The sequence below is a fragment of the Salvelinus fontinalis genome, chromosome 11 (genome assembly GCF_029448725.1).
Source record: "Salvelinus fontinalis isolate EN_2023a chromosome 11, ASM2944872v1, whole genome shotgun sequence".
NCBI lineage: Eukaryota > Metazoa > Chordata > Actinopteri > Salmoniformes > Salmonidae > Salvelinus > Salvelinus fontinalis.
Window position 1 is genome coordinate 47,170,600 of NC_074675.1, and position 26,786 is coordinate 47,197,385.

A 26,786-nucleotide genomic window follows, 5' to 3' on the forward strand; every position below is an offset into this window, starting at 1 on the left:
CAGGATCTGCCAGAGCCGCCAACCAGACAGGATCTGCCAGAGCCGCCAACCAGACAGGATCTGCCAGAGCCGCCAACCAGACAGGATCTGCCAGAGCCGTCAGCGAGCCATGAGCGTCCAGAGCCGTCAGCCAGCCATGAGCGTCCAGAGCCGTCAGCCAGCCATGAGCGTCCAGAGCCGTCAGCCAGCCATGAGCGTCCAGAGCCGTCAGCGAGCCATGAGCGTCCAGAGCCGTCAGCGAGCCATGAGCGTCCAGAGCCGTCAGCGAGCCATGAGCGTCCAGAGCCGTCAGCGAGCCATGAGCGTCCAGAGCCGTCAGCGAGCCATGAGCGTCCAGAGCCGTCAGCGAGCCATGAGCGTCCAGAGCCGTCAGCGAGCCATGAGCGTCCAGAGCCGTCAGCGAGCCATGAGCGTCCAGAGCCGTCAGCGAGCCATGAGCGTCCAGAGCCGTCAGCGAGCCATGAGCGTCCAGAGCCGTCAGCGAGCCATGAGCGTCCAGAGCCGTCAGCGAGCCATGAGCGTCCAGAGCCGTCAGCGAGCCATGAGCGGCCAGAGCCGTCAGCGAGCCATGAGCGGCCAGAGCCGTCAGCGAGCCATGAGCGGCCAGAGCCGTCAGCGAGCCATGAGCGGCCAGAGCCGTCAGCCAGCCATGAGCGTCGAGAGCCGTCAGCCAGCCATGAGCGTCGAGAGCCGTCAGCCAGCCATGAGCGTCGAGAGCCGTCAGCCAGCCATGAGTGTCCAGAGCCGTCAGCCAGTCATGAGCTGTCCCTTAGCCCAGAGCGGCTATTTACCCAGAACTGCCCCTCAGTCCAGAGCTGTCTCTCTGTCCGGAGCTGCCTTTCAGTCCGGAGTTGCCCCTCTATCCTGAGCTACCTCTCTATCCTGAGCTACCTCTCTATCCTGATCTATCCCTCTGTCTTGAGCTATCCCTCTGTCTTGAGCTATCCCTCTGTCCTGAGCTATCCCTCTGTCCCGGTGCTGCCCCTGTTGTCGATGTTACCAAAAGGATTTAGTGGGGGTAAGATGAGGGTGGACATTCATAGGGGGAAATGGAAGCTGGGATTGACTATGGTGGGGTGGGGACCTCGCCCGGAGCTTGAGCCACCACCATGGTCAGATGCCCACCCAGACCCTCCCCTAGACTTTGTGCTGGTGCGCCCGGAGTTCGCACCTTATGGGGTGGGTTATGTCACGTTCCTGACCTATTTCTGTTAGTTTGTTATATGTGTTAGTTGGTCAGGATGTGAGTTTGGGTGGGCATTCTATGTTTTCTGTTTCTATGTTGGTTTATGGGTTGCCTGGTATGGCTCTTAATTAGAGGCAGGTGTTTGGCGTTCCTCTAATTAAGAGTCATATTTAGGTAGGTGTTTTCACAGTGTTCGTTGTGGGTGGTTGTCTCCTGTGTCTGTGTATGTCGTTGCGCCACACGGGACTGTTTTCGGTTTGTTTGTTTTTTCGGTTTATGTAGTCTGTTCCTGTTTCATGCGTTCTTCGTTATATGTAAGTTCTTATGTTCAGGTGCGTCTACGTCGTTTGTTGTTTTGTTAGTGTATAGTCGAGTTCGTGTTTTCTTTAATAAATATGTCTTCAAACTCCGCTGCATTTTGGTTCAATCCCTGCTCCTCCTCTTCTGATGAAGAGGAAGAGGAAAACCGTTACACTCCTGCTTTCTTTTACTAATGGTGGTAACAGTCTCCTGCCTTCTTTTACTAATGGTGGTAAAAGTCTCCTGCCTTCTTTTACTAATGGTGGTAACAGTCTCCTGCCTTCTTTTACTAATGGTGGTAAAAGTCCCCTGCCTTCTTTTACAAATGGTGGTAACAGTCTCCTGCCTTCTTTTACTAATGGTGGTAAAAGTCTCCTGCCTTCTTTTACTAATGGTGGTAACAGTCTCCTGCCTTCTTTTACTAATGGTGGTAACAGTCTCCTGCCTTCTTTTTGTGATGGAAAAGGACTTGAGTAAATGAGCAGTGTCAGAGTACCATGATGTTCAAGTAGAGTAAGTAAATATGTTTCTCTCAACTCATGAAGTGTCATCCCATCCTTTAAGTTGTAGACAGTGCTGGATGAGTCCATTAATGTTGGCTTTATAGTCAGTCGTTGCAGGAGGCTCATCTTCATGCAGAATGGAAGGATTCCTGTCTCTTTTGAGGAATGGGCTGTTAGCAGTATTTACAACACCAGGGTCATGTTTTACTGCTTGCATCTTTTTAAGTTTTCCCATCTTGCATTTTATAGTTGTATCCAACCTATGCATTGGTATTGATAGTAGTACTTCACTTCTATATTTAATTTGTCTAGAGGACAATCCTATCTGCCAATGGAGTGACAGCATTGAGTTGGATATAGACTACCATTGGTTGTCCTTATTTTCCCCAATATCCACAAATTATCTGACAGCATGTGGTTCCATACTGTCTCCTGATTTGTTGTCATGGTCCGTCTGCACAGATGACGTGTCCGGCAGCAGCGCTGAGTACCCAGACCGTGTGTCCATGATGGAGGGGCGTCTGCAGTCGCAGGAAGATGAGATCACGCTACTGAAGTCATCACTGGCCGACGCGCTACGCAGGCTCCGCCTCCACGACCAGTTGATCCCCCTGCTTAAACAGCAGATCATCGCAGGTGGATGGCCAACCATCAGACCACAGTTGTACTCTTTTAACATTATTGTGCCCGACTCGTACGGTGCTGGCTTGGATATTTTCTTCACCGCACGGTTCCAGCAAATATCTTGAATGTTTAACCAGGCCTGTAAAGTGCAGCTCGGCTCAGTAGTGTGGAAAGGGTTGTAGATGATTAACTACAGTACACAAGCAATAAGCTGTAACCGATACATTATCCTTCCCGTGTCTTGTGCTTCTATGAAAATTCCATCCTTGCACTAAATGTGTGTGATTGTGTCCATTTTTTGTGTGTGTGTGTGTCCTCAGTAAACCCTGCAGCCTCCCGTGTCCTGAACCAGGTTTACTGCTCTGACGGTTTCTCCAGCTCCCGTAAACTGTCCTCCAGCTCAGCCCTGGACAGCCCCCGCCACCCTGCCACCAGGTACTGTGCCAGGCCAGTGCAGAGGGACTGTGGGCATGGAATGGGTTGGCTGGCATGTTTGTCCAGAGCCATATATGGAGATATGGCTCAAACATGATCAATGTGTGGAAATAAGGCATAGTTTGACAGTCTTTGGACTTCATGACCAGAATGTTACAGTTGAAGTCGGAAGTTTACATACACCTTAGCCAAATACATTTAAACTCAGTTTTTCACAATTCCTGACATTTAATCCAAGTAAAAATTTGTTAGGATCACAACTTTATTTTAAGAATGTGAAATGTCAGAACAATAGTAGAGAGAATGATTTATTTCAGCTTTTATTTCTTTCATCACATTCCCAGTGGGTCAGAAGTTTACATCCACTCAATTAATATTTGGTAGCATTGCCTTTAAATTGTTTAACTTGGGTCAAACGTTTCGGGTAACCTTCCACAAGCTTCCCACAATAAGTTGGGTGAATTTTGGCCCATTCCTCCTGACAGAGCTGGTGTAACTGAGTCAGGTTTGTAGGCCTCCTTGCTCACACACGCTTTTTCAGTTCTACCCACAAATTCTCCATAGGATTGAGGTCAGGGCTTTGTGATGGCCACTCCAATACCTTGGCTTTGTTGTCCTTAAGCCATTTTGCCACAACTTTGGAAGTATGCTTGGGGTCATTGTCCATTTGGAAGACCCATTTGTGACCAAGCTTTAACTTCCTGACTGATGTCTTGAGATGTTGCTTCAATATATCCACATACCTGAAGCCATCTATTTTGTGATGTGCACCAGTCACTCCTGCAGCAAAGCACCCCCACAACATGATGCTGGCACCCCCGTGCTTCACGGTTGGGATGGTGTTCTTCGGTTTGCAAGCCTCCCCCTTTTTCCTCCAAACATAACGATGGTCATTATGGCCAAACAGTTATATTTTTGGACATTTCTCCAAAAAGTACGGTCTTTGTCCCCATGTGCAGTTGCAAACCGTAGTCTGGCGTTTTTTATGGCGATTTTGGAGCAGTGGCTTCTTCCTTGCTGAGCGGCCTTTCAGGTTATGTCGATATAGGGCTCGGTTTACTGTGGATATAGATACTTCTGTACCTATTTCCTCCAGCATTTTCACAAGGTCCTTTGCTGTTCTGTGATTTGATTTGCACTTTTCGCACCAACATACGTTCGTCTCTAGGAGACAAAACGCGTCTCCTTCCTGAACGTTATAATGGCTGCGTGGGCCCATGGTGTTTATACTTGCATACTATTGTTTGTACAGATGAACATGGTACCTTCAGGCGTTTGGAAATTGCTCCCAAGGATGAACCAGACTTGTGGAGCTCTACAATTTTTTTTTCTGAGGTCTTGGCTGATTTCTTTTGATTTTCCCATGATGTCAAGCAAAGAGGCACTGAGTAGGCCTTGAAATACATCCACAGGTACACCTCCAATTGACTCAAATGACGTCAGTTAACCTATCAGAAGCTTCTAAAGCCATGACATCATTTTCTGGAATTTTCCAAGCTGTTTAAAGGCACGGTCAACTTAGTGTATGTAAACTTTTGACCAACTGGAATTGTGATACAGTGAAATAATTTGTCTGTAAACAATTGTTGGAAAAATGACTTGCGTCATGCACAAAATAGATGTCTTAACCGCCTTGCCAAAACTATAGTTTGTTAACAAGAAATTTGTGGAGTGGTTGAAAAATGATGTTTAATGACTCCAACCTAAGTGTATGTACATTTCCGACTTCAACTGTAGGTAGGTAGGTAGGTAGGTAGGTAGGTAGGTGTGTATATTTATGTGTAACATTCATAGACTCTTTTTCCTAGTCCCAATCTAAAATGTATTTAGCACCTAGCCCACTTGATATTTTACCTGCCTTGATTCAAAATGTACGTTGTTTTTATTGTATATCATTAAAAAAAATCCTCTGTAGAGCTTTGAGATATAACTGTATAATGAAAAGCGCTATACAAATTTAATGTAGCTTTATTCTGTATATACACACTGGCCAGTTTATTAGGTTCATCCATCTAGTTGCCTCCAGAACAGCCTGAATTCTTTGTGGCATGGATTCAACAAGATGTCGGAAACATTTGTTGCTCAAATGGTATCAAGGGACCAAACGTGTGCCAGGAGAAAATTCCCCACACCAGTACACCGCCAACCTGTACCGTTGACACCATGCAGGATGGTTCCATAGACTCATGCTACTTAAGCCAAATCCTGACTCTGTCATCAGCATGACGCAACAGGAATCGGGATTGGTTGGACCAGGCAATGTTTTTCCACTCCTCAATTGTCCAGTTTTGGTGATTGTGTGCCCACTGGAGCCAGTTCTTCTTGATTTTAGCTGATAGGAGTGGAACCCGGTGTGGTCGTCTGCTGCAATAGCCCATCCGTGAGAAGGACCAACCAGTTATGTGTTCTGAGGTGCCTTTCTGCACAACACTGTTGGACTGCACTGTTATGTCTGTGTCTGGCCCACCTGTTAGCTTGCACTATTCTTGCCATTCTCATTTGACCTCTCTCGTGAACAAGATGCCTTCGCCCACAGGACTGCCGCTGACTGGATGTTTTTAGTTTTTTGCACCATTCTCGGTAAACTCTAGACACTGTTGTGCATGAAAAGCCCAGTCATTTCTGAGATACTGGATCCGGCGTGCCTGGCACCGACGATCATACAACGCTCAAAGTCGCTTCGGTCACTCGTTTTGCCGAACAGAACCTGTCGAACAGGACCTGAATGCGTCGGCGGCGGTCTGCCTGCGTTATATAGCAATCCACGACCACGGGACTCACTGTCTGTAGGAGCGATTCATTTTCGTGAACAGTGTGGTGTACTTAATAAACTGTCCAGTGAGTCCTCTCACTCACTCACAGCATTTAACTTGTTTAGGAAAGTCTTGTTATTAGAGTTGAGTAAATTAATAGTATTCTGTATGATGTTTGTTTGTATTCTCTCTCTATTAATCTCAACTCCATACTGTGTGTGTATTTAGCCAAGTACTAAACAGCACTGAAGGTGAGAATGGCTCTAATGGTGAGAATGGCTCTAACTCTACATCCCCGGGCCTCATACATAAGATCCCAACGTATGATCGGGCTACCCAGACAGACCTCACTCCTCTGATGCAGGAGCTAGACAGGGTCCCCCTTGCTCTCACCAGGCCCGTCCAGAGTCTCTCCCTGGAGGATGCCCTCCCCGAGGGGATGTCTCTGACAGAGGAGGCTCGGGCCAAGTTCCACCACATCCAGGGACTAGAACTGGAGGAGCAGGAGAAGGATGAGGAAGGGGAGGAGAAGGACCTGAGTTGGGCGTCTTCCGTAGAGGAGGCCATCCACCCCACCGCCATCAGGAACCTCCAGAGAGATGACCTCCAGAACCCAAATGGCTCCACGGAGAGCTTGAGCTCAGCCTCCCAGACCCCAATCTCAGGGTCCCCAGCCCCCCCTAAGGACCTGTCCGTCAGCCCCCGGAGCGGACCTCTCTCCACCATCCTGGAGGGCGAGAAGAAACCCCTGTGCGTTGTCGCCACCTCTCCTTCTCTTCTCCATTCCTACCTGATTGCATGGTTTTTGGGGGAAATCACCTCGTTTTGACACTGTCTCCTATTCTCTATGCTTTTATTACTACAAAGCGCCAGTGTCAAATCCCTAATCTAAGAATCAGTTTGCGGTAGCCAGTTTTCTGATTCTATTAGGTTGCGTTATGGAAAGCCTTCAGTACCAAGGAGCATACCTTACGTGTCTCCCGCTGGATCCGGCTGCTGTGTTATTTTCCATTTGTTTGAGAGGAGCTAAATGTGTGTACACTAACCTGATAATCAAATCTGAGCCTCATCCTTTAATTCAAGCATGGATTGATTCAGCATGATTTCCTACATGTGGATATTTCAATGGGGCTTTTCATCTGACATTCTTTTGGGAGATTTTTTCGCTGCATGCTGCTCTATAATCACACAAAACATTTTCCAGCTTCCTCTGTGTGTGTGTGTGTGTGTATGCATGCACATATGTGGTTGTGTGTTTGTTGTTTTGTTTGCTAATTATTACTTGCAAGAGGTCTGTTGCCAATTGATAGCATATGTTTCTGTCCATGAAGAAGTCCATCAGCTCAACCCTGCCACACCATGGAAACTAAGAGGTACTAAGACAGTGGTGTCTAAGTTATGTACAAGGATATGAACTGGGCTATTCAGTTCCAAACTGATCTACTACGTACTATATGCATGTGTGTTATCATTAGGAGCCACAGTGGAGTCCCACTGGGCAAAAACTGGTTGACTCAACATTGTTTCCACACCATTTCAACCCCCAAAAACAATGTAATGATGTTGAATCAACATGGAAAACTAATTGGATTTGCAAAAAGTCATCAACGTAAGGGTGTTTTTAGATTTTTTTCCCCACCCAACTTTTAACCTAAATCCAATGACAGGTGAATTTTTTGTTATTGATTTCGCACTGAATTCACTATCGTTGACAACTCAACCAAATATAAATCAAAACTAGACGTTGAACTGACGGCTGTATCCGGTGGGGAGGAGGTCATCTCTGTTTCACTTCCTATTATGTATTGTGTTGGAACATCATTGGTCACATGACAAGGGCCATTTCCTCTAGTTATTGGGCAAGTCATTATCAGGAAAATCTGTGTGTGTGTTCCAGCAAAAATATGCCCCATCATAGAATACACGTTGAAACACACATTCAACGTTCATCAGTGTGTGTGTGTGTGTGTGTTTGTGGAACCCTGCATATAAATCCTCTTATGCTGCCTATCCACTCATTGTCCAGAGCTCGCAGGAACAGTGAGAAACTGGTGAAGGAGCCCCAGGAAAAGACAAAGAAGCTGCTGGACAAAAAGGCGGCATCCTCGGCCAACCTACTTAACAGATCCCCCAGTCTGGAGAGGTGAGAGAAGTCCCATCCATCAGCAAGATTGTCTTTCAAACTCATTCTCACATCACATTTTCCTACGGCTGCATAAACATGACGTATTTCACCAAGTAGTCACTCATTGGAGTTCCCTTTCTTCTACTATAATAAAATGACTTTCCCAGGAAAAGTCTTCATCTCCCAATTGTGTGAGCTGGGCCCAAAGACCGTATAATATAACGTTTGGTCCCAGTGGTTGAAACGGTCTCTTGGATATAATGTGTCTGTCTAACAGTTGTTTCTTTTCTCACAGCCGGACCAAGGATCTTATCGCCAGAGCAGGTAATACATATCCAACAACACTACTCTCTCCCCAGACTCGGGTTGCAACCAGGACTTCTGGAAAACAAGGGAATTTATTGAAAGTTCCTGGAATTTGGAACCCTTACTTCAGACGTTCTATAATGCATTATTCAAACTCTATGTAGTCTTAAATGACTGACTGACTGACTGACTGACTGCAGGCCAGATCTGGACTTTTCATTCCCCTTCTTTAGTTTGGGACACTAAACTGCATACAAAATGTCAAAGATAGTATTCAGACAGCGCAATACTCATGCTTATTTAACTTAGTTAACTAGCTTTTAATGAGCGTTGGCTTTGAGTGTGATTTAGCTTTATAATGGGACTCGTTCCAAAACCAGAGAGAGTTAGAGCACAGTCCCTCTTCTATTGTATTTAATATTGTCTCTAAGTATTTACCAGTTGAACCTAATGGGGATTCAGTTTGCGTAAAGTCAGTTTCATACGCCCATAATAGTCTGTAAATGTGATCAATGATCCACAAGACAAGGAGTTTCTACTAGACAAAGTGTGCATGAAGTGAGCCTTCAAAAGAGCTTAAGTCTGTATCGGAGACTACTACTACAACAACAAGTGACTGACCACTGGACATTGCATCATCTAGTCGTCTATGGGGCTAAAGGTCATTTAAAGTTCATCACTGTCCATTTCTCCGCCCGCCACATACAGAAAAAAAAACCTGGTCAGAAAATACCTCTCATCATACTGGGATCACAGGAAAACCAGTGTTTATTTTTACAGTCACGTTTTCACGAGGCAGAGCGGCAGCCGTTTCTGACGTTAAACACGGGAGAGTCTGTTTAGTGCTCCAATGCTCCCTGGAAAGCCATCCATTGTGGTAAGCCGTGCTGCCGCACCACTCCCAGACTCCTGACGGGATGATGGATGGATGTTTTACCGGAGAAGGAAGGACGCCAAAAATATTAATATATTTTTTTGTTGTTTTTTTGGTCTCTTTCTCTCTTTCTGTGAGCTGTCCAGGACTAGACTTATTAACTTTTTCTCTGTCTCTCTGAGTTGGCCTGAGACAGGTCTGCCTGTATTCAGCACGAGTTAGGTTGTCTCTTAACTGCCTCTCCTGCATCATGAGAGGGCTGTAAAGTGTAACCAGGTCATTTAGATAAGCAATAACTGAATTGAACTATATCCTACTCACTACATCCTAACTGAATGTCAATACTTGGAAGTGGCAAACGTGTGAAAATGCCACTCCATTTTAAATCAATCAAAAGCAGTCATTGATGTGTTTCAACAGGGTCCACGAGCGGTATGAAGTAGACCCATGGGGAAATTCCAAATAGTGTCAACAATGACTAATAAAAAAATCAGGTCATTACTATATAGTTAAACTGCAGACTTTCCCTCCCTTGTGAAGAGAGCCCTGCATTTTTGTTTTACAACCTTTTCAAAGCAAGACAGACAGATTCCCACCAGAAACATCCCAAACCAGAACCATCAACATGTAAAACCCATTCTCCTCTCCCCCAACCTTTTAAATTGAAGTAACAGTCATCTAGATGACAGGCTTGGTGTTGGAAAACCACCCCTCTGGTTTGCTCATAGACCTCATTCGACCGGCTCTGAATCTGGTCCCGAAGGGTCCGTAATGTCAAAGCATGATCTGCTCTGCTGGAATCAGCTGTGATTTAGTGTTCCTAGGTTCCTTGTTTATTTGTCTCTCTCCCTCTCTTTCTCTCTTCTCGTAGGATCTCCCGGGTCCAGACGAGGAACCCAAGGTATGAGACGTCATGTGTTAACTGTTATGTCATTCAACTAAATGTAGGTGCTTGGGATTCATACAGGCGAATGGTAGAGACTGTTGACTTATTGTTATGGAGTGAATTATTGGTAGATATTGTAGCATCACCAGAGCTTTGGTAGTTTAGACAGGCTGTTGAAAGAGCAAAACATTTGAGGATAAGATTGAGAAAGTTCATATTGACCCATGGTAGTGATTGGAGATTAATATGTATCCATTGTCTTGTCTTACTTTATTTTTCTCCCTCTCTCATTGGCTGACAGGTCAATCAATCAAGATGTTCATCCGTGGTCGACCAATCACCATGTATGTCCCCTCCAACATCCAGAACTACGAGGACCTGAGGATGGAGCCACCTGTAGAGAAACTGGAACTCGATTGGGTGTATCCTTCCTGAGTCACTCCCACAAGTCACGACCAGTGGGGCGTTGATAAAGCAGCATTTTAGTTTTTAAATTCCATTCATGGTTGATTAGAATGCTTGATATTCTATAGTTCTAAGTTTCTTGGATGAAAGCCATGAAGTCCATATTGCCAATCAGTCAGAGAAACATATATTTAAGTTATCGAATGTCCTTGAGCCAAGTCATGCTCTCCTCAGGTGAATGGAAGTTGTCATCCATAAATCACGTATTATGGGTGTAGCTGTGGGTGAAATTGCTTTAGGCTCAATTAATGATTTAGACTGATGAACCAATGAGACGCTTCAGTGATGTCACCTTGACTGGAGCCGCATAGCTACGGTTACCGAGGACGGGACTGCCGGGCCAACCTGTACCTGCTGTCGTCGGGTGAGGCGGTGTACTTCATCGCCTGTGTGGTGGTGTTGTACCACATCAACAACCGGACACAGCGCCACTACCGCAAACACACCGACTGTGTCCGCTGGTGAGTGGCTCAGACCCAACCTCGACCTCTCGTATCATTACATAACTGTACAAAATCAACTAAAACCAATTGTGAGAATTGATTGTGAAGTTGACGCTTTATGATATCCCAATTTGTCTTTATTTCAGTCTGACCATCCATCCAGACAAGGTACGGGTGGCATCAGGACAGACAGCGGGGGTGGACAAGGATGGAAAGGTGAGGGGCGTTTGGGCTATTTAAAGGACCAGTGCAGTCAGAAATGTGATTTTCTGTGTTTTATATAGATTTACACACTGTGAAATTGTGAAAATGATAATGTCCTTTTAGTGTAAGAGCTGTTTGAAAAGACCACCTTAAATGTCAGCCTGTTTTGGTCAGGTGGAGTTTTGACCTGCCTAGTGACATCACCAGGTGGTAAATGAGTTAATAGACCAATAAGAGTGCCAAACCTCTCTGCCAATAACAGCTAGTTTTCCCCTCCCCACTTAGACCACTCCCAGACAGTCCTAGCAATTTTTGTTTCTTTTTGACCATTTTAATTGAAAACAATCACTGTAAGGTACTTAAATGTTAACCAGAAATGGCTCTATTGGACCTTAAGGAACATCATCTGTCACTATTTAAAACGAAAATGTTTCCATTCTTGCTGGTGTCCCTCTGAGACTTAAAACAAAAAAAATCATACTATCAAATACACAGAAAAAAGTATTGTATACATATAATAACACACATGATACTAATTAACAATCCTTGTCTAATTTATGTCTTAGCCCCTGCAGCCTTATGTCCATATCTGGGATTCCTCCACACTGATCACCCTACAACAGATAGGACTGGGCACCTTTGAGAGAGGTGTAGGGTCTGTGGCTTTCTCCTTTGCAGTAAGTGTTTATTCCCACTACAAAACAACCCTCCCACACACACACACTAGATGCTACTGAGTTTATGGCCTATATTTAGTACAGTATTTCTCATCTCACTAAGGCTATTGAAGAACCCCTGACACCTAATCTCCATACAGGACTCTCAAACAAAACCAATACAGGCTTTAATACATTAGTCCTGATTTGTGACTGGGCTGCATCATCTCTCCATCTGTCATATGCCCTCTCACTGGTTATTTCTCTCCTTTCCCCCTCTCTCCTTCTTACTTCTCCTCTGCTTGCAGGATGCTGGAGCCTTCCTCTGTGTGATTGATGACTCCAATGAACACATGCTGTCTGTGTGGGACTGTGCCAAAGGAACCAAGCACACAGAGGTTAAGGTAAAGCAATGCACCAAGACACGCACATGCACGTTTTCATGCAAGCCCACAGGCACGTACAAAGACACACACACACAGATTCCTATTCATATTGCACTGTAGGTTTAATGCAGTAAAATGCAATTAATCAATACCATTTACAGTATACATCTTGATATAGCTTCCTTGTGTTATAACAACAAAAATCTACCCCTATCTTTGCAGGTAGCCAAGCCTGTAATTTGCATGCGTAGGCTGTTAGACGGCATTACATTAGTGAGAATCTTCAGATCCCTGAAAAGGAGGCCTATTTGCATAGATTAAGCAAAAATAAATTCTTCCACATCACCTAGTTCTGTCACAGGCTTTTGTCCCAAATGTTTCTACTTCCCTGAGAGTCATTTCAGCGGTGTTGCCACGGCAACTGTGTAAATATTTTAGACTGAATTTGTCCGGCGGTGTGTGCTCTATATGCATATATGTGTGTGTGTGTGTGTGTGTGTGTGTGTGTGTTAGGGGGGTTTGGATATTAGGTGGGTGTTTATATGACATCATTTTCTCTCTTGGTCTCAAGTTTCTTGTAGCACACATGCAGAACTTCTCGTATTTTCGCCAAATTGATTTAGCATAAGCATCATTTGTCACGAGTGCCCTAGATTCGAGAGCCCATTTTTGAATCTCCAGTGAAATTTGGGAGTGGTCCCAAGGAGTGGCAAGGGAAAAGGTTCAGCCCACATAAATATATGAGATGGTTCAACGTATGTAACATTTACCCATCCCCCGCTGGACTGTAATGCATCTGCAAATAGAAACTAAGTTGCAGAAGTGTTATGCCCCATCATACAATCTGAACTGTCCTCAAGTGAATTCCAAGGTTGGAAAATTCGTAGAAATGCAGGTTTGAGGTTAACATTGGAGTTCACAGTGATTTTGCATTTGAGTGAATTCTTTGATTTGTAAATGTTCTCCTTGTGTGTGTTAATCCAGAGCACCAACGAGGCAGTGTTTGCAGTGGAGTTCAACCCCAGCGACAGCACCAACATTATCACTTGTGGAAAGTCTCACATCTATTTCTGGACCCTGAGTGCAGGCTCACTCACCAAGAAACAGGGCATCTTCGGGGTGAGGGAAGTCCCTTAACTACTCTTCATCTGAAAAGTATTTTTCACATAGACAAAAGATATGTGACCAATGGGTATATCAAACCCGGCTTATCTGTATGACTCAAGAAAGACTATTCTAGCCCATTGAGCTAAAGCCTAGACCAACTCTGGAGGCGAAAACGAGTCTGCGGGTCTCACGCAAGGCTACTTCTCACTAAACCACCTCCGCTACATATCGTCATTCAAACGTATTATCGGTTTGTAATGTTGCTCTTCTTTCCTCTGTCAGAAATACAAGAAACCCAAGTTCATCCAGTGCTTCCTGTTTAGCCTGACGGGAGATGTGCTGACCGGGGACTCCGAGGGGAACATCCTGACATGGGGCAAATCACCCGGCGACGTCAAGACACTGGGGAAAGGAGCCAAAGGTAACGAACGGTCTGTTCCAAATGGGCTCCAAATATGGACTAGGCTCTCCATGTGAAATACAGTGTATATAAACTAATAATACAATATCATCTGATTTAGTACCTCCTTAGCCAATAATGTACCAGATATATGTGGCTATCTTTTCCGCTTGCTCCCCGAATGTGAGAGACCTGTGACAAAAGACAACAAAGTAATCTTCTTCACCTCTCTCCCTTCTGTTGAAGAGACGTTCCAGATCATGCGTCAGACACGGGCCCATGACGGCAGTGTGTTTACGCTGTGTATGCTGCAGGGGGGCGCTCTCCTCAGCGGCGGGGGCAAAGACCGCAAGATAATCCGCTGGAGCACAGACCTGGCGCCCGAAAGAGAGTGTGAGGTGAAAGACGCGTGTGTGTGTGCGTGTGTTTGCATTGTCCCTCTTAATAACAAAACCGAGCGTGTTTCAACATTTAAGACCGTTTTGTATGTATTTGTGTGTAATTTCAGAATAAAGTATATGAATTTATTATAGATTCCAGAAAAGTTTGGTGCGGTCCGTTGCATCACAGATGTAAACGGGGAAGAGGTGTTGGTTGGTACCACCCGAAATGCCATCTTGAGGGGCACTTTCTCTGACGGCTTCGTGGCCATAGTGCAGGTATGTTAACATTGGCATGATGGAGTATGTACTGGGTGGTATGTGAAGTGGTTTGTGGTTAAACACCTGGTCTGCACATGTTCTACGCTCCGATCTCCTACACTTCTCCGTTCTTCCCAAAGTGCACACATTCTCCCTCCCCCTCGTGGATTTCTAAGTATTATATTGTTGTATGCATGTGTCGTGACGTGACTAGATTCATGACACATGGGTTAGAGGGAGTTTCCACCGTGTCTTACACCATATACATTCATTTTAAATCCACAATGGCAGTGAACAAGTACACACTACAGGGAGAAGCATAGAGAATAGAAACCTAAAACCAGTGTGTGTGTGTGTGTGTTGCTCTCCCCTGTGCAGGGTCATGTGGATGAGATGTGGGGTTTGGCTACTCACCCCTCTCAGGATATCTTCCTCACCTGTGGACATGACAGACAGGTGTGCGTGTGGAACACAGAGGAGCACAAACTGGACTGGTGCACCACGCTGGAGGTGGGCGGGAGTGGACAATACACAAACATACATGCACATATAAACACATACACACCCCTACACAAATACTGATATTCATACTGTATTTTTCAGGAGTATGGGCTGTGTGCAGACTTCTGTCCTAATGGGGCCGTGGTGACTGTTGGGCTCAGCACAGGCAGGTGAGATAATACCACAGCATCAAACTCCTTTCAGGAGACACGTCTCTCTGGCCAGAGAGTAGAGCAGGAAATAGTCCCAGTTGGTATTCACGTAATAATAAGGAATTCGCCTCGACTACGCCCACAAATTGGGGAAAACTGACATGGTTTCCTATTGACCCCCATTTCAATAAAAAAATATATACAGAAATAACAAAACACGCCAAAAGGTTGCTGTGTTGTTCAACCTACATTTCACAATGCTCCCATAGAGAAATAGAGGCAGCGATAAGAGCCCTGTGGTTTTACGATATTCAATGTGGGTAAGCGGTGTCCAAGTAGGTTACGAGTAGCTATGCGTGTGCAAAACATTTCATCACAGGTAAGACAATTAACTTGTTTAGTACGGGCCATTTGTAACTCCACTCACTACTTGGAGCTGTATAGTCTGTTTTTGTATTGTTGGTCTTGGCTAGCTTAATGTTCCGGTCGGTAGCTAACACTCAGTCAAGTGGCTGCTAGCATCGTTATGAAAAGGGGCATGAGGGGAGCCCTACAATATAAAGTAGTGAGAACAATATGGAGCAAGTAATGTTGAAAAGTCATCTTTAATCATGTACTTTTCTTAAATGTAGTTTTGTAATTGACTAAAACAATTAGAGCAGCAGGTAGCCTAGTGGTTAGAGCGTTGGGCCAGTAACCGAAACGTTGCTAGGTCTAACCGTTAATCCCCGAGCTGACAAGGTAAAAATCTGTCGTTCTGCCCCTAAACAAGGCAGTTAACCCACTGTTCCTAGGCCGTGACTAAATAAGAATTTGTTCTTAACTGACTTGCCTAGTTAAATGTTAAAAAATTAAAAAGAACATTTAGTTAGAAAAAGATTTTGCTGTGAGCCTATGTTTAGGTAAACAAACGTTGTTTTCCCCACAGGTGGGCAGGGTCGCGACGTTCTCTCTCATACCAAGCAGTATCAACTCAATCAATCAATAAGCGTCAATCAATATAAATACTTGCATGTTACTTACCATGCCTTTGTGACATGAAACCATACAAATTATACACAACCCCAAGATGATAAAAAAATAAATATTTGTTTAGTGGTTCAAACCTTCACACTGGTTGTCTGCCTCTCTGCCCAAACCCCTACCACCTCCAAATACCCCTGTAACAGATGGCTGGTTCTTGACCTGCAGACCAAAGAGGTGATCTCAGACTACACCGACGGGAATGAACAGCTGTCCGTCATGAGATATTCACCAGGTCAGAGGTTAAGCTCCTTTCCTCAGTGTCTCAGAATGGATTAAATTTCAACCATGATTCGGTAATATGTACTCACTTGGCACTATGATGGATCTCTATTATTTATTAAACATTTTATTGCCTTTATTTGGAACATGCCTTTGTTTTCATTTCCCCTTTCAGACGGTAGCTTTTTGGCCGTGGGTTCCCATGACAACTTCATCTACGTCTACAACGTCACCGAGAGTGGACGGCGCTACTCCCGCTACGGAAAGTGCAATGTAAGTTGCAGTACATTCTGGGGTGTTGGGGATGGTTGTGGATTATTTATGTCATGAATGAGTGGTTCATTGTTGGGTACAGTAGAGCTCAGGACACATTTGTCATGGTGTTTATGTAACGGTATAACTTTAGACCGTCCCCTCGCCCCGACACGGGCGGGAACCAGGAACCCTCTGCACACATCAACAACAGTCACCCACGAAGCGTCGTTACCCATCGCTCCACAAAAGCCGCAGCCCTTGCAGAGCAAGGGGAAACCCTACTTCAAGTCTCAGAGCAAGTGACTTAACCGATTGAAACGCTATTAGCGCCTACCCGCTAACACATCCGTTACATTTAGGTGTCGTGTCAATTTTTTATGTCTTATTTTTAGGGTCACTCCAGCTTCATCACTCACCTTGATTGGTCCAAAGATGGGAAGTACATTATGTCCAATTCGGGCGACTACGAAATCCTTTACTGTGAGTGACTGAAAATGTCTACATTTCCATGTCTCATTTGAACAGTATAATATGTCCTATTTTCCTAATGACTATTGGTCTTCTCAAACAGGGGACGTTGCTGGAGGTTGTAAACTGTTGAGGAACCGCTATGAGAGCAAAGACCGAGAATGGGCGTCCTACACCTGCGTACTGGGCTTCCACGTCATGGGTGAGAGTGACAAAGCGATCACCCTGTTGCAGGAGAACCTTCCTGCAATGCAGGACATTTTAAAACGTGTAGTGTATTTGAGGTTTAAAAAGTTTTCTGAAGTTTTTAATTTACACTTAGACATGTCAGAATTTATTTTCCCTTACGAAAAATGTATCAACACCTAGAAAAATGTCCATTAATTATAATCCACATAATAATTCATATTTCTTGTTGCTGCAGGATTATTTTCCTGCTGTAGCAAACTGGCTCAAATTAAGATCCTACATCTGTATTTCAAAGCTCTCAGTATCACACAACCCCTTAGCAGTGACTGAGTATTCAACCTGTATTGTGTGTTATTTTCTGTCCGTCCCATAGGTGTGTGGTTGGAAGGTTCAGACGGTACAGACATCAACGCCCTCTGTCGCTCCCACAGTGAGAGGGTGGTAGCGGTGGCTGATGACTTCTGTAAAGTCCACCTCTTCCAGTATCCCTGCCCAAAACCCAAGGTCAGGGATAACACAGCTCCACATTTACAATTGATTTCCATTATTTCTACTCCTTTTACCAAAACGTATACCGCATATCAACTGTCTTCTTTTATCCATCAGGCCCCAAACCACAGTTATGAAGGCCACGGCAGTCACGTGACCAATGTGCGCTTCACCCACTGTGACAGTCACTTGCTCTCTATGGGTGGCAAGGACACCTGTATCCTCCAGTGGGAGGTCAAGAGAGCAGGAACAGGGGATGGTGGAGACCGCCTACACTCTGCATCCTTCGCCAGTTCCCAAGAACCTTAAAGGAGGGAAAGAGACATTAAGAGAAAATCAAATCACATTTTATTGGTCACATGCGCCAAATACAACAGGTGAAGAAGACCTTACAGTAAAATGCTTACATACAAGTCCTTAACCAGTTCTACCTAAATAGAGTTAAGAAAATATTGACTAAATAAACTAAAGTAAAACATTAAAAAGCAACACAATAAAATAACAATAACGAGGCTATATACATGGTACCAAGTCAATGTGTGGGGGTACAGCTTAGTCAAAGTAATTTGCACATGTAGGTAGGGGTAAAGACAGAGAGTGATAGAGAAGCAGAAGGGAGAGACATTTTTACAGAGTGGGGAGTAACGTAGACAGAGAGGGAACTGGCTGGCCCTTGTATATCATCAGTACAAAAGTTGTAAGGTCAGCCAAGGACCTGTGGTGTATTGTTTCATCGGATTCTTACAGTACAGAAGGCTTTGGATTCCATAGGATTCTCTTTTCAAGCATGATGAAGTTTTGTTTTTACAGATATTAGACCCACATGATGAAATGGAAACGTTACTACATCTGGGCACAATCTACTTCTCAATTTCAGTTACATTCCTAGTCTGACATTTGAAAAAGGTCAAGCTTTCGAATCAACTGCCTGTTTGACTGCCATCATCAACTGACGACAAAGGGATCAATTGTTGAGAACATTCCAAAATATTCCATTTTGTTTACCATACAAGCGTACCGTAGTGGTGTTTTATGGTTATTCTCTTGTCCGAAAAGTAATATCATATATATTTTGCTTTATTGCTATCTCTAGGAATATTGACCTCTTTTGTGCTTCAAACGTTTGCATTTTGCTAGACGGTGACAATCTTTCAAGTGCATTTACTCATTAGTTTCAATTGCAATATCTCCTGTATTAGACAAATTAATGTGTACCTTATTGTAGTACACTTTTGTATTTGATATCTTCTGTGTTTATTTAAAAGTACTTTTGAATGTGTCATTGTTTCCTATGTCTAGATATTTCTATCAATAAACAATTACAAAAAACTATGCTTATGAATTCATAGCATCTTTCTAAAAGTATTCAAGCATTTTCAGTGGATTGTACTTGTACTCAAATTATTTTTACATCATTGATTGTACTGTAAGTTCTAAAAACAGCATGCTATCGAAATTCTCGCTAGAGGGCAGTGTTGTTCAAATAAGGGCCATGTTGGGTTGTCATTCTGCTACAACTACTGTACCAAGTACTATATCTGAGTCTAGCCTCTGGAAGTGGTGGAAGGCTGTATACGTGTCTCGTCAATGTGTTCATCTGCATACTCTGAATGCCCAACATGTCAACCAGATGATCTGTCTTCAGTATTACTTTAGTTATAGCTATTGGGTGATAAACAACAATGTTGGTTACATTTTTGCTCTTTTATTAAAAACTTAATCAGTGGTTCTTAGTGTTTGTAATGGTGATAGTTGGAGCAACTGTTATGAATTGTGTGTGTTTCCGGAGTTTTCCGATTCTAAACGACGTTATTTTCCGAAGCTGACGTTTTCGAACGGGAGGGGCGGACTGTGTGTGTGTGTGTCTGTGTGTCTGTGTGTACTGAGCAGAGGTGAAGAAGAGGAGGATGAAGCTGGGAACGGAGGATGGGAGGAAGAGTGGAATAAGCGACAGGCTAGCTATCAAGGGCTGTGTATGCATGCCTGCAAGTGTGAATGCGTGAGTGAGGAAGAGGGAGGTGGTTATCGGACTGAAACAAAGACGCATTTTGGAACCCCGAAACATTAACGGAAACTTTAAACTTTTACCAGCAAGAGCTTGGCTACTGTGCCGGGTCCCGGCTTTGTTTCGAGGCAGGGGAGGTTTACAATAAATGCAGGGATAAAATAGCCCCAGATCGAAAAAAAATTACGCAAGAGGGGAATCCCTTGGATAGTGTTTGTTGGGGGTAACGAGAGAATGGCGGCCAACATGTACCGAGTGGGAGGTAAGTCTTTTTTTTTTTTTTTGAGACCTCAGCGTGATTGTTAGCTAGCTATGCTAGGGTAGTTAGCTAGCTGATTTGCATTTGGTAGCTAGCGAGTGATAGTTATTTCCGCGAAGGCTGGCTAACTAACAGGCTAACGCTACCTAGCTAACTTGTTAGCAGGACATGTCAAATTAGAACGCGTTCCTTGGCTATTGGTAGCGTGAACTAGTTTAGCTTACGTAGCTTGATTTAGTTGGCTGTAAGACTTTAATCAACTTGCAGTGTATCGTTAGCTGGCATAGTTAAGTTTATATAACTAGCCATTTAACGCCAGTTGAAACCAACAAGTTAACTTGAGTATGATAAAGTTACTCAAACATGTTTGTTTTACTTAGCCAGGTAACGTTAGCATACTCGACTGCAAGCGTTAGGTACCATCTGTCAATTGGTATGGCTAGATCGCTAACGTAACGTCAATTTACAGCTAGCTAGCAAGTTAGCTTGCTGGCTCTGTAGGTAGTTAGCGTATGCTACCAATCATAGTACGACAATTGATTATAGCTAAGTGGGAAGCAGCTTTATTGTTCAGAAAATCATCCCAAACTTCAATCTGTTCCGCAATTTATACTCATCGTTACCATTTAGCTACATTGTTTACATAGGTTACAAAATGGTGCATTTAGCAAGCTAACAATACTCACGTCTGTATGTTAAACGCCGGTAAACGTGTGTTAGCTAGGTCGCAAGCTGGCCATAGCTAAACCGTCTGGATTCCTCTTCAACCCACAGGGTCGACAGCTTTATTTTACCATCAACCATGCAATTTTATGAGATTATATTATTGGTGGTGGGAAAGATTATCAACATCAGCGGTCTTGACTTGTTGCGACGTTGATGTTCTTAATGTCTTGGCTTGAGTCCGTGTTTTGGTGGATGCACAGCCACTGACTGAACCAGTGAAATATGTAGTTATATTGATACACACTGATACATTCTTGCTATTTTATCGTATAAGGTCCCACACGAGCGTCTGTTTTTAGGTCACGGTGATTAAACGGTGCAGTGTCAGAGGAGATGCTACCTTGTTTCTGTGCATAATACAATGTAATCAAGCTCTTGTGCAAAATAGCCCCACAGAAAGCATTGGGCCAAACATCATTGATATGATTACTACTAGTAGATAACGTGTTACAGTACATGAATTATGATAATGAGTGCCTTCTTTTACAGGCAACAGTATAGATGGATTTAACCCCTGACTGTCTGAAAGCCACATGACAGCAAGGCATTGTTTCGGTTGCAGCATTATGCATTTATTTAGTCTCAACGAACATGGCAATTACAGTATGGTATTTCAACCTTTTAAACCCCCTCACCTTAGTTATCTTGGCCTTGAGACTGTGCCTGAGATGGCACTGTTCTGCAGATGGTAGTGTCTTCCGGCCTGTCTGTTGATAATGCCTGCCTGCTTTTAGTCCCCCACATCAGTAACTTCGCAACACTGCCTCCCAGCACCTCAGAGCGGACAAAATACTTATGCACCGTCGACCTACTGGAGGGAATCTTCCCGAGAGCTCGAGCAAGAGTCGACCATTAAGTCTAATGTTGTGATGTTCATGCTCATTTTCTTGCTCCAGTCAAGGTGGTCACAAAGACCAGTGCCTAGCAGAATGTCTACCCATTTAGGCAGCTCTGACAGCACTCCTACTTAGAGATGTGTTCTGAATAAGGGCCTTGGTTTGGTATGTGTCTAGAACCTGTTGTTTATGGTGAATTTCAAAGTAAAACCAAAGTGTTGTGTTAAGCGAGTTCTGTTATCTTCCCAAACAGTAGTGACAGCACATTGAATGCTGTCACAGCTACTAACTGTTGCTGCTTCTCCGTGGTGAAGCTTTTACTTCTGACGTGTCACTCTTGACATTATGCGTGTGGAAATTAAATTGAGCCCTAATGATTAATTGGGATATGAGGGCGGCCTGTTGTATTTGCTCAGTGAGGCGGTTAGTCCCGAGGGTCCCACATTTCATCGTTTTAAATGTTTATCTGCACCTCATCTGAAAGAGTATAGTCTAGTGGATATAGGCCTACTACTGTATTCAAAACAGTCATTTACCTCACAGAAACCCACGCGTCACTCTTCTCATGACTAGCTTTTACTTGCCTCCATTAGCTGAATTGAATGGCTTGGTCTAGGGCTATGCCCTGTTTTATATCCAGAGGAGCCTATCGACAGGCTGGGTACAAGTCCTGTTGATATTAAGCGCATGGAATGAATCAATGGGGCAGTGCTTGCCACAGATGTTTTGTATGTAGCAATAGACTCACTAGTAGGACTGGGATGGTCATGGAAATTTGGATGGCGGTAATCGGCCAGCCAAATGACCGTGGTTCACATAATTGTTTGAATAACAAAAAAATTACTATCATTTTTAGGGATGCACGATATATCGGTTAACATATCGGAATCTGACGATATTAGTTAAAAATGCCAACATCGGTATCGGCCCGGTGTCTAGTTTAACGGCGATGTTAAAAACCGATGTCAAAGCTACCGTGCATACCTAATATAACGTAGGTACATGACGTAATGACGCCACATAAAATTTGGCGCTACACGTGCAACACAGCATTCCTAATCTAGCCCACAATGCCTGCTGTGTGGATCGAGCAGGCAACAAGTCAAGCAGTCATTTGGAAGAGTAACAAAACTTCAGCGAGACAACTCGAAGACGAAATCCATTAAAGTCAAGATAATGGAATTCATTGCCCTTGACAATCAACCGTTCTGTCGTGGGTGATGTTGGTTTTCGCCGACTGGTCGAGCACCGGTACACACTATCAAGTGTGCTATTTTTCAGATGTTGCCCTACCGAAGTTACACAGTAATAGTGTCACTGCTATTACCTTAACAACATACATACTATGGAATGCCGTTTGGGTCTTTGCGTGTCAAAAAAGATACAGTAGTACTGTCAAAGCTGTATAAAAATGTCAGCAAACACCGGCCACGAACGATGTGTTTACAATACCGCTTTGGTAATAAAGCATAATTTGTTCGACCGCAACTTTTGGGCTAGCTAGCTTTAGCTTGGTACCTAGCTAGCACCAATACAACCAGCCTGAAAACAATGACCAGTAAAAACTGCAGTCATTTTCATTATTCTTAGCAATGATTTAGGAATCCTTGTAAGTATTAGCTAGGTTGCCACTTATTGTTCGCCTATTAAAATTGAACTTCAGTAAATTAAAATAAATATCTAGCCAGCTACTGAACCCTGTTGCCCAAAGCTAACATTATAAGCAGCCAGCTAGCTTCATCTGGCTAATGATGCTAGACCGGACCGGGTTATGTGTTGTGAAGCTAGCCACAATAAGAATTAGGCACAATAGTGGAATTTGCAGTTTTCCTTTAAAATAAAATTGTCATTAACAGTGATGCAAATGAATACAAATAGTAGAATTATGCCATACTTTTATTTTGAAGGCTAACCCAACGTCCGCTTTTGTGGCTAATCCTTATTGTGGCTAGCTTCACGCAGATGGGTCCGACCACCATTAATTAAATAACCCTAATTTCTAAAACAGTTCTTATTTTAGATGACAGATAGCTAACTGTATAGCTACAGCTACTCAAACAGATTGTCATTTTGCTATGTTTTTGGGGAAGAACTATATTGTTTGCATCCATTTTCTTTATGACCAGCACTGTAGGTGCACGAGACAACTTTACCGGCATCATAGCATACATATCGATGAATCGTTGTGACATATGAAATACGAGTGATTGTGTAATACCTACGTAAAAAAATGTATGAATGCTTTAAATTATTATTTGACGTGCAGTCATATTTAGGTCCTGATTGGTCAACAAGCTTGTTTGACATGTCAAATCGTGTTATATTTTTTGACACGCAAAGACCCAAACGGTGTTCCATAGAAATCCTGGTTGAGAATGAAATGACTGAACAAAGGAACAACGAAACAGCACAGCAAGTAAGTGAAATAAATTGGTTTTGATTATGTTTTACTGGTAATGGGGACATATTTAAATGCCAACAAAATAACTTTTTGGTCAGTGGTGTGTGTGTGTGTGTGTGTGTGTGTGTGTGTGTGTGCGTCACCTTTATTTAACTAGGCAAGTCGGTTAAGAACACATTTTTATTTAAAGTGAAGGCCCGGACGACGCTGGGCCAATTGTGCGCCGCACTATGGGACTCTCAATCACGACGGATGTGATACACCCTGGATTCAAACCAGGGACTGTAGTGACACCCCTTGCACTGAGATGCAGTGCTTTAGACTGCTGCGTCCGTGTGTGTGTTAACTATTTAACTGTACCAGAATGCTTAAAAGGCCACAACATTTTTAAATATCGGTTATCGGTATCAGGTTTTTTTTTGTTGGCAAGGACAATATCGGATATCGCTATCAGCCAAAAATGTCATATCGGTGCATCACTAATTATTTTAAAACACGCATTTTCTCCTTACCTTCTCTCCCGACTGCATCTGCTGCCATAGAAAGATAATTAATAAACAGGCTTCCCTATTCCAGTCAATGATGGCATAATGTGTGGACTGGACGCCATTGAGAGTGTACCCAGAGGCTCAAAGCAGGAAGTAAAAGCAGGAAGTGTACCCATCAATATGTGCTGTGATTTGTTGATTAAACTCAACTGACATTACAGAAACTACATTCCATTGCGTGAGTCACATCAGTTAACAATACATCATAGCATGCAGCCATTGCGACTGTACCCATGAGTTTACCAGTCATTGCCAACTGCACGAATGCCCGGCTGTCCCGTCTTCAGTCAGCTGTTAGGTCCCTACACAAATATATATTTTTATTCTTCAAATAACTATTGGTGATACTGATATTTTTATATAAAATCCAAAAAAATGAACATCATAGACATCTGGTTAGTGCTGACAAAGTATCTGGGCTAAGGTTGTCTTCTCAGACTGTGTTCCCTATTCCTCTTAAAAAAAAAAAAACTCCCTGGGCCATTGATCTGCGAGGCACCGCTTCAGCCTACTGTCTCTCACTGATTCAGGCAGGCAAGGAGCCCCCATAGCACAAAGAGGGAGGACACGTGGCAAGACTGAGAGCCTAGAACATGGATGAGTGTGGAGAAAGAGGGATAAATTGTTGAATTGAAAGAAAATAGGGGACCTCTTTCTCTTCAGCGTTGAGACAGACAGCATAGGACTTCTCCCTGTAGTAGTGCAAGAAATGTGCTCCCACTCCAACCAACCCCCCCCCTTTTATAGAATGGGTATGATGCATTTAAGTGATAATGCCCAAGAAGCCTGTGTTTGGAGGATATATTGGCACAGGTGTTGTTAGGCCTACACACATTGCCAATATATCCTCCAAACACTGGTTTCGAGGGCATTATGACCTTTATACAACGGGTTACCAACATATTCAAATAATGATTGATATATTTTTATTTAAAACATTATTTTGATGAATTTATTCATACTATTTCTCCGCATGTGTGGTTCCCACCGTGAAGCATGGAGGAGGAGGTGTGGCGGTGCATTCCTGGTGACACTGTCTGTGATGTATTTAGAATTCAATGCGCACCTAACCAGCATGGCTACCACAGCTTTCTGCAGTGATACGCCATCCCATCTGGTTTGTGCTTAGTCCCACTATCATTTGTTTTTCAACAGCCTGTTTGAAAAGCACTCCAGGTGAAGCTGGTTGAGAGAGCCAAGTGTGCAAAGCTGTCATCAAGGCAAAGGGTGGCTACTTTGAAGAATCTAAAATATATTTGATTTGTTTAACACTTTTTTTGGTTAGTACATGATTCCATATGTGTTATGTCATAGTTTTGATGTCTTCACAAGAATTCTACAATGTAGAAAATAGTACAAATTAAGAAACCCTGGAATGAGTAGGCGTGTCCAAACTTTTGACAGGTACTGTGTGTGTGTAAACACATTTTGTTATAACATAACACCTGAATAACGAATGAACCGTATATAAAACCAAACCAGCCTATTGAACATATGCGTTGTTGCCTTTAGGCATTCCAAAAAATACGGCTATAAAAACAATAACCCACATTTGGATATGCTACAAATTACAAAATGGGCCCAAATAAAGTAAACCAAATAAATGAGTGCAAGTAAGTATTTCAAGGCACACTTAACAGAATATTTTAGCCTAGGCCTGAGCTACATTTCTTTCGAAATAAGACGCATCTGTGAATAGGTTTTGTAAGTTCAACAAATAACTGCAATGAAGAACTATTCGGCCTATTTTCCTTTTCATTATATCTTACCTAAAAGGTTTCTGGCAAGGAACACAAGCATGTTTAACCTTTCTGGCTTTAATAGACTGTGGGGTAACAATCAGTAACCTATTGCCTGCTGTACTGAAAACACAATAAGACGGAAGACTTATTGCACAGATGCAGAGGTAGACCTATTTGCGGGCGACGTTGACCCTCTTTCGCTCTCCACCATGAGTGGGTCATCAGATCCTCCGATGACATCTTCGAGTAGGTAGGATGTTGTAGGAAGTGAGCTCTGCGCTGGCCCACTGTTGCGCCTTGTGTGACAGGTTTACTTCGCTCTCCCAAGTAGACCGCCCAGGGATATCTTCTATGGTGAGCATGCGTACTCGGTCTCAGTGGAAATTGTCAGAAATCACCATTTAAAAGGGTTTCGTATCACACAGTAGGCCTACGATGTGTGGTTACAAATCACCATTCAAAGGTGTCGGGTACTACATTACCATATGATTTGGTTTATATTTGTTTATTTGCACACAAGAAAATATGATTTCCACATTGTACTCTAATGATTAGACTCGAATCGGGTGGTTTGTGCATTACACAGGGTCGTCACTAGTTGCCACAGTCATAAACCCCGCCTATTTCTTCAATTTTTCTCTAATTAAAATGCTTTTAAAAGGCTCTAAAAAAAAAA

The 26,786-nt window shown here is 43.5% G+C and overlaps 2 protein-coding genes across 6 annotated transcripts in view; both read left to right on the forward strand.

Annotated features, from left to right (window-relative positions):
* The first annotated feature begins 1,235 nt into the window (after positions 1-1,235).
* eml3 (EMAP like 3) lies at positions 1,236-18,925 on the forward strand. 4 transcript variants are annotated; one of them, XM_055938907.1, is made up of 24 exons: positions 1,236-2,625; positions 2,934-3,048; positions 6,030-6,551; positions 7,133-7,174; positions 7,828-7,944; positions 8,222-8,250; positions 9,978-10,007; positions 10,294-10,414; positions 10,769-10,918; positions 11,047-11,116; positions 11,671-11,781; positions 12,069-12,164; positions 13,131-13,265; positions 13,536-13,674; positions 13,900-14,051; positions 14,187-14,312; positions 14,673-14,804; positions 14,898-14,965; positions 16,117-16,205; positions 16,368-16,465; positions 16,840-16,927; positions 17,019-17,117; positions 17,478-17,608; positions 17,711-18,925. In XM_055938907.1, the coding sequence occupies exons 1-24, from the start codon at positions 2,127-2,129 to the stop codon at positions 17,900-17,902; spliced, it is 3,351 nt and encodes a 1,116-aa protein (XP_055794882.1). In that variant the 5' UTR covers positions 1,236-2,126; the 3' UTR covers positions 17,903-18,925. The 4 variants fall into 4 exon arrangements, with proteins under 4 accessions (XP_055794882.1, XP_055794883.1, XP_055794884.1 ...); XM_055938908.1 differs by lacking the exon at positions 7,133-7,174; XM_055938909.1 differs by lacking the exon at positions 6,030-6,551 and having other exon boundaries at positions 1,645-2,625.
* Positions 18,926-19,452: 527 nt separating this feature from the next.
* mta2 (metastasis associated 1 family, member 2) overlaps positions 19,453-26,786 on the forward strand; it is a 31,474-nt gene continuing 24,140 nt past the window's right edge. For both annotated transcript variants that reach the window (XM_055938912.1, XM_055938913.1), the window contains exon 1: positions 19,453-19,860. In XM_055938912.1, coding sequence (XP_055794887.1) covers positions 19,833-19,860 — 28 coding nt within the window. In that variant the 5' untranslated portion in view covers positions 19,453-19,832. The remainder of the gene's footprint in view (positions 19,861-26,786) is intronic.

Coding starts and splice junctions, on each gene's coding strand:
- eml3 (XM_055938907.1), top strand. CDS start 2,127: ATGGAAGGATTCCTGTCTCTTTTGAGGAATGGGCTGTTAGCAGTATTT. Junction 12,165..13,130: donor CCAAGCACACAGAGGTTAAG/GTAAAGCAATGC, acceptor GTGTTAATCCAG/AGCACCAACGAGGCAGTGTT. Junction 14,052..14,186: donor CGCCCGAAAGAGAGTGTGAG/GTGAAAGACGCG, acceptor AATTTATTATAG/ATTCCAGAAAAGTTTGGTGC.